Source organism: Cydia splendana, chromosome 27, assembly GCF_910591565.1.
Source record: "Cydia splendana chromosome 27, ilCydSple1.2, whole genome shotgun sequence".
In the NCBI taxonomy this organism is placed as follows: Eukaryota; Metazoa; Arthropoda; class Insecta; order Lepidoptera; family Tortricidae; genus Cydia; species Cydia splendana.
This window is the reverse complement of record NC_085986.1, coordinates 3958894-3973045: the sequence shown is the minus strand read 5'-3', so window position 1 is coordinate 3973045 and position 14152 is coordinate 3958894. Positions and strand designations below refer to the sequence as shown.

General features: G+C 37.5%; 1 protein-coding gene across 1 annotated transcript; it reads left to right on the top strand.

Moving 5' to 3' along the window:
- The first annotated feature begins 3263 nt into the window (after positions 1-3263).
- Positions 3264-12790, top strand: LOC134803878 (mitochondrial potassium channel-like). Its single transcript, XM_063776702.1, has 6 exons — positions 3264-3627; positions 7496-7645; positions 9051-9213; positions 10518-10696; positions 11012-11087; positions 11495-12790. The coding sequence occupies exons 1-6, from the start codon at positions 3373-3375 to the stop codon at positions 11758-11760; spliced, it is 1089 nt and encodes a 362-aa protein (XP_063632772.1). The 5' UTR covers positions 3264-3372; the 3' UTR covers positions 11761-12790.
- Positions 12791-14152: the final 1362 nt, after the last annotated feature.

The window sequence follows — 14152 nt, the reverse complement described above, 5'->3', positions numbered from 1 at the left end:
GAACATCACAGATAAACACATGACGAATACAACGATTAGCAAAAAAGCGGGAAGCGGATGACAGCACGTTAGTAGTGCCAACATGAAGGAAGTGGAAGAGAAGCAAACGATATATATAATATAGAAATATAGAGTATAGAATAAAATAAAACGAGTATAGATTGACATGAATTATACGAATTAAATTAGAAAAGTAAGACATTTTTTAGAGTTTAATGTTATTTGTTTGTAAATATTTATTTAGAAGTTAGCTTAATATTAGGGATGTACCGACTAGTCGCCGACTAGTCGGGAAAGCCGACTATCCGGCCACATTTCTAGTCGGCGATTAGTCGGCGACTAGTCGGCAAAAATGGCCGATTAGTCGGCACTTTATTAGTGAAAGAAAATTAGGAAAAGAAAATCAACAGTCGATATTTGCCATATGTTTTAGGGGTCATCCATTAATTACGTCACACGTTTAGGGGGAGGGAGGGGCCAAGAAAATGTGACATGTTGTGACATGGGGGAGGAGGGAGTCACAAACATTGTGACGTCACTTTAACTTCATCAGTAACCGAAAATTAATTTATATTTTTTTATTCGTTGTACAGTTAAATAATGAGTTTTTGGAAGTCATTTTCGTTCCTAATTGGTTTTGTGTTATAAAATTACTAATATTTCATTACCAAAAATATGTTTTCATTAAAAAAAATAATACCGAGTTACTATTACCGATTTCGTTGAAAACAAAATTGCCTAAAACGTGACGTCACACCAGGTGGGGAGGGATTTGCAAAATGTGACCAAATGTGACAAGGAGGGGGGGAGGGGTCAAAAAACCTAGAAATTCGTGTGACGTAATTAATGGATGATCCCTTATGTCTATTTTACCAAAATACCTATTCAGGGTGCAGACTAAAACTTTTGTTCATATAATATTGACCGTTTGATCGTTATCGTATGTTGGTGGGCTGGTGATTTCCTCTACAGGTCGATCTCAACTGATTCTCGTGTAATTTCATGGCCAAGTTCTATAGTTAAATGACTTTATTATTATTTAGTTATTGTTTTTTTTTTAATGGTGGAGCCATGGGGAACTGTTAATGTTATTGCAAAATTTAGAGACTTATAAACAGGGCACGTTGCTCGTAAAGACGCTGACCACAGGGGATAGGTTCTTAACTGGCGACTACGTACGGGAAATAGAGCCTTGGAAATACCTCCTACAAGTTATACTGACGGTCTGCTCAGGATCGCAAAATAAAAGAAAGACAGAAATTGATAGAGGATTCTTGTGATAGGTCTTTGAACCTGTAGAGAACACCTTTTAGCGAAGCTAATATGATGAATAGCGCAACCAAAGGAGCAAAACTATTGTTTTTCACCTGAAATTATACGAAACGAATGATCTGGCCGACTAGCCGACTAATCGGCCATTCGAGCGCCGATTAGTCGGCTAGTCGGCTAGTCGGCCAAATCAATAGTCGGTACATCACTACTTAGTATCCATGTGGCAAAGTAGCGAGCTAAAGCAAATAGGTCGTGGAACATTTTCTACAAAAACTTAACTCCTGAACGCGCCCAGGCTGACGCAACTAGGAACAAAAATAGGTTTTGTATGGACTTTAGTGACCTAGCCATAGCCAAAAAAACAAAATAAAACGTCAGTGCTATTTATCTGTCATCAACTGTCATGTCAACTGTCAGCCACATTGCTTTGTTGCTTGTCATGGCGGTTCGTAGGTTTTACTTACGTATTTCTTGCAATTTCTTTATTAAAAGCCATTTTCCAAAACAGTCAAACGTGATAAGAACATACAGTGAGTCAATAGATTTTGTTTAAATGCCACCGAAAACTAAGTTGTTTCAGTGCGAAATATGTGGCAATTGATACGCTCGTGAAAATCGCAAAAAAGGAAGTTTGTGGCGAAATTTCCATTAGATGAAGACCGGTAAGTATTGCTTTAGATACTTTTAGCCTTATTTTGGTGTAGCAGTCTATAACCACATCGAAAATTAGATATTTCATATCCACTTTCATTGTGAACTAGGGATGTACTACAAGTATCGATACGAAGTATCGATATCGATTGCAGCCTAATTTTTTATCAATGTAAATAGCAAATAAAATAAAATGAGTGAATTTCCTGGTAACTTGCATACAACAGGACTATAATTATTTCTCCGAATATTTTTAGTGGAAATTATCTATCATCTGTGCATTAATGGAATGGACATTATATTATACATAGTTTTGGAATCTAGTAATAGGGGATATTACTGCATTGTTCTGCCGCCAGAGTGCAGCACTACTGACTTTAGTAAATTCATAGACTAACTTATACATACTCTGCCTTAAACTGTTTTTTGACAAGTTTTCACAGACAATAAATTATGACATTGATGCATCAAGGCGGTTTGTTAACCAGGGCCTACCGGTAAACGTGAAAATCGAAATTTAGTTATCTATCTCTGTATCGCTTGAATATGCAAGAGTGATGGAGAGGTTAGATAACGAAATTTCGATTTTCTTCTTTCACGGTAGACCCTCAGATTGTGACTGATAGTGGTAGTGGCGCTACGCAGAGTTTTGCGTAATATTCGATATTATTTAAGATTTTAACCTAAAAGATAAGAAAATGTATGTGTGTCTGTTTTCATTATTAAATGTTTTCAGATGCAGGCAGTGGGACAAATAAGTTGTAAAGGAAGACTTAATTTTATTATTCAAGAATATAATACATAGAAAAAAAAACATTTAATCAGGTGAACACACATTTTCCTCTTTTACCTGTGGACCGTCGAACCTTCGGGATGTATTTTAAATTAATTATATTAAATTATTTAAAAAAAATCACTTTACATATTTTTATTTTAACAAATAAATATCGCGTTCATATTTAAGTCCAACCATGTATTAGTCCACTCAAAGAACACTATATATAACATACGATTTAAATGTGGACTCGATTCTAACCTGATTTCGAGTACGAAATTTGTTAACAGGGGCCCATGTTTCAACCCTCCCCAATTTATCGATATCGATAAAATACGCACGCGTGTAGCATACTACACTATTGAAGTCTGTTATGTTGGTAGTATTGTTGTTTGACAGTTCTTTGTCGTACATGTTGGTAATGATTGGATAACCAAACATACACACAGACTGATCAAGTCGCTAGTATGGAAGTCCCGTCTCTTAAAACGTAGTGATTATATTCTCTTTGCGCGCCGTCCTAAAACAAACTGTCAGTGTCAACCACATTTTTTTACATAACTGTCATAAAATTCAATGTCAGGTCAGATCCCATTTCGCACGGGATGATATCATTCCGTGTAAAAATGGAAATAAAAACCATTTAGTAACAATAAAAATCATATCATGCTACCATGGCGAACCGTTTACGCAATATAGTCCAGGCTCTCCGTTTGAAACTGAACATGCCCATGACAGCCACATCAAGCCGTCAGAAGATCGACGATTTGATCACTAAGTACATGCCTGCTGATAAAGTCGCCGATTTCGCCGACAAGATGAAGAATGAGCCCATAGGGGCGAAGGTCAAAGAGCTGGTGGCCCGGTATGAGAAGTTCACTGGAGTCCAAGAGATAATGGCTATTCAGAACACCGTTATCGAGGCTCAGGTAATTTGCATTTTTTCACGTCATTTCGTCTATTTTGAGAATTTCGTTGTATTTATGCAGCGCTACAATGACTGGCGCAATTCATAGACAATCCGATGCAATTGCAATTCATGTAGTCTTAAGTTATTCTATCAATATATCTATAAAAACTGTTGAGGGTTACGTTTTAGAAACGTTGTTTTTGGCTTATGACCTCTGTAATCTCTGATCGTTTCTCATTCTAACTAATGAGGTTGTGAAATAGAGAAGCAAACAATGGTTACGAGTTACAAGCTATTATTTAGTGCTGAAAGGCAGGGCCGTCTTAAACTATGCTGGGGCCCTTGGGCACATAAGAATTTGGGGCCCTTTTGGAAAGTAAAGAAAGCAAATTAAACTAACATTTTACTACTATGATCTTCTATTTATTATGGGTAAACAAATATACTGTTACTGTCTGTCCTTCGGGGCCCCCTGAGGATGGGGGCCCTGGGCACGGGCCCCATGTGCCCTTATGGTAAAGATGGTACTGCCGAAAGGTCTCTGTTGAAATTTTTAATATTCATGTTTCTATTATGAACACAGCCTCAATTTCTGTAAAGTAATATCATTTATAATAAAATTGTAAAGTCACATAATCACATTGAGACTGTTAATACTTCAAAATTTATGTAGGGTAATTAAAATGATGATTTCACTTTAGAAACAATAACTTATTATTATCCTTTTTAATTGACTAGTTACACTAATATAAATGAGGCGTGTCATTTCAATGGGGCTTAGTTCTGTTTGGTTTTCATAGAAATAAGCTCTTTTGAAATAGACATGAGTAGTTTGTGAATGAAAGATTCAAAGTTCACTTGATGTCACTCTTTCATTCACTAGTTCAGTTCGGATTCATTTAGTTCTTAACTTCAGCAGTTCAGTATATCTATTTTGTCATTTACTTGCTCATTCGCATAGAGAGTGACAAGAACACCATGTTTAAACCTTGGTTCTTAAATTCATTTATTTGAGTGATTCATATTGAATGAATTTATTTATCAATTTCTTCATTCAACTCAATTTATAAACCAGTACTGTTGATAAAGATGGATCTGTTGAGCTACTGAACTAAACTGAACTGGTGAACTAAATGAGTGAAGTACTTCACAGCGTACGAAAGATGCACATCAATCTTTTTTGTTCAGTGAAAACACTCCGTGACAAAACCCCTTAAAAAAAAAAGAAAACACTCCTTAAATATAAGTACAAACAGCAACACTCCTAAATGTACATCGGTGGACCTTATTACAATAGGCATAAGGTCCACCGATGTACAGTTAACAGTGTGGGCGATACTTTTTGTTTCTTATCTATGCACAATCTTTAATGGTTTGATGTTGTAGATTATTTAGTTATATGTTCTGATAAAAGATGTACTCGGAATAAAAATCTGTTATCACAGATAAACATGCATTAAGATTTATAAAGAAAGTCTGTATTATTAGTATACTCCTTAGATATCACGGGCCTATAAATCCCGGTCTTTTGATAGGCTTGCGTGGGGATATAAAGTCCATTTCAATAGAACTTGGGAACTATGTAAACAAACCGCCATATTGAAATTGTCTCTGAATGATGAATTTACTAGTGATGGGCAAGAGTCTCACTTAGTCCTTTACTTAAGGCCGTAACACACTATCGCACTGCATCACGACCTTGGTGCGTCGCACCCATAAGTCGTTTTTTTTGCATTAGAAAGAACTTGAAAGAAGGTAAGCCATCTTGACATGTCTTTTAATTACGCTTATTAAAAATCAGTAACTATTACTTATGAAAGCAGAAGAATATAAATGATCGTATTGGATTCATTATTGTTACATATTTGCTGTAACTTATTTTTAAAATGTGTTTTTCAATCAAAAACAAAGACATAAAGATTGTTTACCTTATTTTTAAACTATACAGGGTGGAAAGATAAGTCGGGCCCTGGAGGGAAACTATCTTAAATCCTTAAGCTGGCTCATTTTACTTAAAGGAGACCATCCTTTATTTTTTAAAAGAAACAAAACTGCATTCAAAGTATGACTATACTGTGAGTCGGGTAGTGTGTAGCGGCTTTACGAGTATATCACCAACTTTAGTCACAACACTACCCATCATAGACAATTGTAGAATGTAAAAGAAACAAAAACGTCATTACATAAAGGCCTCATAACCTAACTTATGAAACCATTTTAAACTTTTATTGAAATATCCAAGATACAGTTATATATTGTTGTATTTTACGGTAACGACCGCTTTAATAGTGTATAGTGTATGTGTTTCAATGGTGTTTGATGAGATGATGTGAAAATTCAAGGAGAAACAGTGACATAACAAAGTTACGTCCTTTGTTTACATAGTTTGCAAGTTCTATTGAAATGGACTTTAGATCCAACACGTAGAGGCCCTTTGGAGAGCTTTAATGTCATGTAGGCCCTTAGTATACTTTTTATTAACTTTTACTGTTCAGTTATTTTACACGATGATTTTTAATCGGTGATCGGTGATCAGGAACCAATTTTTCTAATTCAGTCATTGATGGCGATCACATTTAATAACGGAACCAACCTCGAAATCACAAGATTCGCAGCATTACATTTCTTGGTGTATAATTACTTACCTACTTATACATCTTTTATTTTACAACCACAGACCATATATTGAATTAGACACAAAAATGCTCATACCTTGCATGGTTTTAAGTCATGTTTCTATTCCCTGCATTGAAACCAGGGATGTAACGGATGTGGTTTTATCGGAACCGAAAACGGAAACAGATGTTTTCAATTTAGTTTAACGGAACCGAAAACGGAAACGGAACCGAAAACGGAACCGGAACCAGAATCGGAGCCTGACTTTTTAACGATGTAATCGTTTTCCCCTTTCTAGAATAATTCAGACAAAGTTTACACTTAGCCGTGTCACTAACTTCATCAAAATAATTCCAAATCGAACTTGATTTCGGCTTCATTGTGCGTTTTTTTTACACACTAACATTCACCACACACACTACACACAGTCAGTAGTCAGTACATAACAGAACACATACGATTTTAATTTTAATAACACGAATAAAACAAAGTATACAAACAAACAACAAATTAGCGTAGCACGTGGCAAGCGGGGCGATGAGCGAATGACTGGTATGAACCTGTTTGTTTTTGATGTACGCCGCCGCCGCGCGAAGCATTGACATCCGTTATAACTTCCGTTTCAAACATAACGGAACCGGAACAGAAACGGATGTGTAATACCAAACGGAAGTTCCGCCTTAACGGAAACGGAACCGGAGCTCCGTAACATCCCTGATTGAAACTGTCAGAAGTTTGTTGCAATATTATAGTGTGCAAAATTTAACCAAAGTTTAAGAAAGATTATATGCTTGTTCATTGTAGGTATCCTAAAATCAACACACGTCTGTTTGTCATTTTATTTAACATACTTTGAAATAACATAAATCCAAATATCAATAAAATGCGGCCTACCTCAATCAATCTACCTCTTGCAATATAATAATATAATCTAATGTAATAAACCGGTTCGTTGCGTCTTCCATTTCCGAAAACTTTTGGCTGTGGCGGCGAACAATTATTTCATGTCACAACAGGCGTGCCTTACGCCATAGAATATGATGGCACGCATGTCGTATGCGCCACGCGTTAAAAACATTGATGACACGCCTGCCGTGCCATCTGCACTGAAACGGTTAAGTATTTATGAAATATACCAAATGTAAAATAATCCCATTATGCATTGACCTATACCTATAACTGTATGTTATGAATAATAAATTTGATTTCATTTCACTTAGCTTGTTTTGTGTGCACCTATCTATTGAATACTAATGATTAGTTTATTACAGGAGCGCTTCGTCACAGCCCAGGACCGGAGACGTGAGCTGGGCCGGCAGCTGGCCAACATCGAGGAGCGGCTGAAGGAACTCCACGCCGAGATGCAGAGCACCATGAAGGGCGACGATAAATATCTGCAGCTCTGTACTGAGGAACATAAGGTACCACTTCTCTCTCGTCTTATCATTAACCCCAACCCCAATTGGCCGGACGCCAATGACCGATATATCCGCACCGCAGGTTCAACGCCAAAGACCGATTAATCGGTCACAGACCACAGAGCAACATAGACCTACGTGCATATGCATAAAGTTCAATTTCAGTTTTGACACTTCGGTGACGTGGCGCCTGAGTGACAGCTTTTGTGTTTGACACAGCGTCGTAAAGGTGATATTGGGTGCACACGGCCAGAGGAGACCTCGAACAAGATGGGAGGATGAACTCAAACTCACAGCGGACCCGAACTGGAGAAGAGTGGCCCACGACAGACCCCAATGGAAAGAGCTGGAGGAGGCCTTTGCCAAGCGGCTCACTGAGCTAAGAGACATACTCTATCTTAGAATAAAAGGGCATAATAGATAGATAGATAGAATATATAAATTCAAAAACTATAACACTGTTTTTGGTAGTGTTTCAGTGCCCAGTGAAAACATGAATCAACATGATCAATACACTGATTAAAACTTTGACGAATTTTATACATTATTTCAACTAAAATGGAACTTAGAAGCATATAAATAAGCTTGAAAATTACTTCCAACATTTTGAAAGGGACTTCTAGGGAGACTCAAAGGTTCAAAGTTTTATTTATTTATTTATTTAAACTTTATTGCACAAAGTATATACAAAAATGTACAAATGGCGGACTTAATGCCAAATGGCATTCTCTACCAGTCAACCATAGGGCCAAACAGACATCTACAATTGGTGCAGAGAGAGAAATATACCTATTCAGTGAATATAAAAAAGCAAACTATACATATAAACTACATAAATAAATAAAATATATATAAACTACTACATATTTATACAATACATACTATAAATATAATAATGATGGATATTATTCGAACTCTTGTTTTAGCAAATGCTTACGCAACAACCGCTTAAAAGAAAACTTACTTGGAGCTTGTCTAATATTTAGAGGGAGTGAATTCCAAAGACGACTAGCCTGGACGGCGAAAGAATTAGTCATAAAACCAGTACGGTGAGAAGGTATGGTCAGTTTGAGAACGCGGGAGGTACGCAGCTCACATCCTGGACGAGTTTTCCAGCTTATTTATTCACGTTGAAGTACCAGAATAACATGAGATAAAGATAGTTTATCCATTCAAGTAGGCATATCACAATGCGCTTATGAACGTCAAATAAAGCTACACTGGCTCCAACCCGACACCTCTGCCGGGTAAAAGGTAAAAGGTGGGAAAAAAATTCCCAGTAGTTACCACTGGTAACAACTTGGTGGTAACTAGTGGTAATAACCACCTCTGCCTCGAGAAGATTTGAATCCCCCCTCAATCGGTGATCAGTTACTATCGCTGCTTGACTATACATTGCCTTTTCCAGCTCATAATCCAAGAGCGGAACCTCCGGAGCCATTTTGCGGACGCAGAGAGAGAGGAGAGAGAGCTCTTTGCTCGCATGTCAGCTGCTGTCAAGTTAGGTCACGAGAGAGAGAGGGCGCACGCCGAGAGAAACAAGTATTGGTACATCGTCGCTTCTATATTCGGTGAGTGTCAACTCATTTGGACGCAGAGAGAGAAGAGAGAGAGCTCTTCGCTCGCATGTCAGCTGCTGTCAAGTTAGGTCACGATACAGAGGGCCCACGCCGAGAGAAACAAGTATTGGTACATCGTCGCTTCTATATTCGGTGAGTGTCAACTCATTTGGACGCAGAGAGAGAAGAGAGAGAGCTCTTCGCTCGCATGTCAGCTGCTGTCAAGTTAGGTCACGAGAGAGAGAGGGCGCACGCCGAGAGAAACAAGTATTGGTACATCGTCGCTTCCATATTCGGTGAGTGTCAACTCATTTGGACGCAGAGAGAGAAGAGAGAGAGCTCTTCGCTCGCATGTCAGCTGCTGTCAAGTTAGGTCACGAGAGACAGAGGGCGCACGCCGAGAGAAACAAGTATTGGTACATCGTCGCTTCTATATTCGGTGAGTGTCAACATTGTCTAACTCGGACAGGACACGAGAGAAAAAGTAACCATGTTGGAGCTAGAGAGCATGAGCGTTGCGTTCTCGCGCACGAGTCTATACTTAAAGTCGCGCCAGATGTATGGAGTCGCGCGCGAGAACTCTACTTATGCTAGACCGCCAGGTCCGGATAAGTATATATTTTTGTTATGAACGTAAATTATGTGTCCTTAGTATGGATGATTTTCAAATAATGGATGGTTTTCTATATATGTATCTATATAAATATATCTGTTGCCTTAGCCTAAAATCATAACCCTTTCTAGTTGGGTAAAAAAAACAGGTCGCTATAATAGCTTGTTTTGATTTTATTTACTTTATTATCAGAAATATAACCGCTGCCATCACAATTTTAGTCTTAAGAGGCGTAGCTTCTTAAGTATAAGGGCTTGTGCACAAATCACGCGAGGTTCGATACCCCGGGGGTGGGGGTCACGAAAAAATCACGACAGATCAGGTTGGGGGAGGGGGGCTATAAGGAGACCTCACGTGTATTTTTCTTCAGTGAACGAAACTAAGAAAAAATACTTACCACATGAGTAGATAGTTTTTCTCGGTTTCGTTAAACATAAATCTTCACTCCGCACTTCAAAATAGCGCGTCTATTTTACGAAATTTTGAAGCGAGTGGCCTCGGTGACCTTGACCGGTCGGATAGAAAAATTTCAAAAAAATACACGTGAGGTTATGTGGGGGTAACCAGAAACCTCACGAAATATCACCAAGGGGGAGGGGGGGTCAAAAAGTAGCCGAAAACACCTCGCGTGATTTGTGCACAAGCTAAGCTCCAAGGGCGAGCAGTATTTTGTAATATGTACTTATAAAATAACGTGCCCCAGGCACCGTCTTGGGTATCGCCGGCTCAACGATCAACAACCGTCTCAAAATGGCGGAGTTCCGAGACATGATGGAGCAGCAAATGGCGCGGTCGGCTTCCGTCCTCTACACAGTGGCTGGCGGCGGCTCGGCCTCCAGACAAGATATCACTGAGGCTATGAAAACGGAGTTCGCTTACCAGGTATGATACCTACCATCACGAGTTATCCTCTTGGTTACATCATTATTTTTATTACCATAGATAAATATAAGACACGTAGACTAGATTTTTTTTTTCGCGATTTCGCGGTTGATCCGATAGTAAAAGTTGTCCGTATTATTGCAGGTGACTAAATAAACAACCTGTGTAAAGCAGAATTTCTTTGGGTTCATTTGGGTTTTAGGTGTGAAGGCTTATATGTATTGAGATATCTATTTATGCAATTTTTATGCTTTTTTGATACTTGCATTTTTCATATGGCAAAAAGTTATAAGTTATAATTTTGGTTGTTCGCAGGAACAACTGGCAACCAACTTAGCACAGATGCAGGATAACATCAACCATCTAGTCAGCAAACAGTCGTCTCTTATTGGTAAGGATTATCAAAGACATATGTAACTTCGTATAAGACGAATAAAGTCTAAGGAAAAAACGTGCCTCGGAATTCAAGTAAAAGTCATTCTCGAATAGATGCCGCACACACCTTTAGCCTATCCTCGGCTAGATGGCGTGACGACACCGTTTCATATTTAACATTTTTAACACATAGATATCAGTGAATGAACATGGATAAAAATGATATAAAAATAATAAAATCATTTATCCATATATATACATTTTTTGATAACTTTATACGTTTTCATTTTGAGTTTTAGTCGTGTGTCGATAGATGGCAGTAAATTTACAGTGACTACAAAATTTACAATGACAGGACCCCTCTATACTATCTATTCCGGGGAGGTCGAACAACACATGTTAAAGACGAATTTCCTTTCACAGAACACATCAACCAGCAAGAGCAATACATGCAAACACAAATTCGTGATTTAAAAAAACTGGTCATCGTCGCATCACAGACTAGCGCAAAATCGGACGCGGAACTCGCCAAAGCATTGTCTGTGGTCCACCAAGATTTAGACGACGACAACAGGGAAAAGGAGGACACACATAACAGAGTCATATTGGAGCCCCAGCAGGTCCTAACGGGCGTTGGAATTGTCATGTGTCTCGCGATCATATTGGGCAGCATCGTTGGCAGGTCGTGATTTGAAATTGGAATGTTGTTTCGAATTTCGAAATTTGCAAATTCGCAGCCGTATGGTTTTCTTTTCAGACTACAGATGTAGAGCATAATTATTTTCCATCGTATTTTCACGGAAACTTACGAACGTATCTTGCTATTTCAACCAGTCGGTACAAAAAGTACTGAGGTTGACTGAAGTAGCATGACAAATACGAACGTTTCCGAGAAAATACGATGGAAAATAATTATGCACTACATCCGTAGTGTGTATTAAAGACTTCCGAAGTTGTGTTGTAGATGAATGTATGTGTTGGTCTTTTGGGCTTGTTAGATGGCGCTTTAACATAAGTCGTTGACGTACCGTATAAAACAATATGAGTCTGAATTTGCAATTTCGTCTACAACATGATGAGGAGTGCAATTTTCTGTCATTGGCAATCTATATTACCTGTCTAAATTTAGTACAGGGTTATTTAGTATGTTCGTAGTTATTTTCGATCAAAATGTTTTATTATGAAGACACTTATCTAATATGGCCGTGTAATTGACTCAAATGCATGTTTAAACTTAAATGTGGTAATAAAAATTGGTTTTATCTGCAACAGTATCTATAAAAAATGCTATAAACTGTATATCATGAAAAAATAAAACTTTTGTACTCTATGCCCCGTTTGTCCCGAGTTGCTATTTCAGTGAAATTGTATACATTGGTGTTAAGATTTAAAAATAAGATATTTATACAGGAGTTAAAAGTTTTCTGTGATACATAATACAAAATATTTGTTTTGAGTAAATTCAGATTTTTACCGACCGTTGTGACCCGTTTGTGTACTAATTTATTTCGTTTAGTTTTTTTTTAATTTATTGCATGACCAAGTCCTTCAGTTTTTCCCATTCTTGCCCTGTGAAAAATCTTTGGTTTTTTTTACGCGGGTAACACTGCTTCTCAGCCTTAACGGTTTTAGTTATAACATAGTTATAGGTATAGATACCAATGAAAATTTATTCCAATGTTTGTGTTAATACGAATACAATAAAAATATGATTGTTAATGTGTGCTTTTATTTTACCTATAGATAGGTATATTGTTTATTTACAAAATATATAAGCATTACAGTCAACGAAAACCAAGTCGCTTATATACTAGGACAATTTATAATATATATGTCACAGTCAAAAGTGTGAACTGGTCAAAAGAACTTTTAATCGACAAAAACAGGCAAAACTGCTTTTGACTGAGCATGTTGGTCAAAAGTAGTTTTACCTGAAAATCATTGGTTAATAGTAATTGTGACTGTTACTATCAGTCAAAAGTGCTCCCAGAAATAGGTAGGTTAGGGTTATTTTTTTTTGCTACGCCCTAAAAACGAAACTGTTCCCAGAGATAGGTAGGTTAGGGTTATTTTTTTTTGCTACGCCCTTAAAACGAAACTGCTGCCAGAAATAGGTATGATTTTCAGGTAAAACTACTTTTGACCAACATGCTCAGTCAAAAGCAGTTTTGCCTGTTTTTGTCGGTTAAAAGTTCTTTTGACCAGTTCACACTTTTGACTGCAACATCTACATTTAGAGAGAAATAACCAGAATATAGTCATACATACTATACCACAGAATAAATAATAGTAATACCAGAAAGGAAACTTCCTACAAAACCGAAGTTTGACAGCGGTTCAGGGTCGAATCCAAGTCGAATCATTCTACTATATGGCACTATCCCTTTCGGGTATTTAGGGTTGTCAAAATTCAAGCCATTATCTTATCTGTGGTCGTGCACGCAAAGGGACGTCAAGTCGTCATCCCTAATAATTGCTCGGAGCAATGCCGAGCCGAACGGAGCCGAGTTTGCCCGAAGGGAGGAGTTTCGCACCCCTGATTATACTTGCTATACTAATATTATAAATGCAAAAGTGTGACTGTCTGTTACCTCTTCACGCTTAAACTGCTGAACCGATTTAGTTGAAATTTAGCATAGAGATAGTGAGTCCCAGGGAAGGACATAGGATAGTTTTTTGTCGGAAATAAACCCTAAAGAGAGTGAAAAGGGGGGTTGTACGAAATTACGTCTTATTTATTAGTCTGCGACGAAATGAGCTGGATATTGTGTCTTATATTTATAGACACGGCGGTTAAAAGGTTAATTCCAGAGGGGGTCGGAGAATGCAAACTATTTTGTAAACAAGCAATGTTTGTGAGATTAACCTTATAAAATTTATTCAATAAAATTAGTAAATCTGTAAAAAACCGGGAATTAAAACAAATTTTAGTCTCGTAGTTTTTACTAAATACATCAATAGGTATAATTTGCCACATTGATAGATATAAATCTTATAAAATAGTAATACCTTCATTTCGTGGAAATATAATTATTTTTAAAAATATTTGATGAATCAGTCGGTACAACATATAACTGGAAA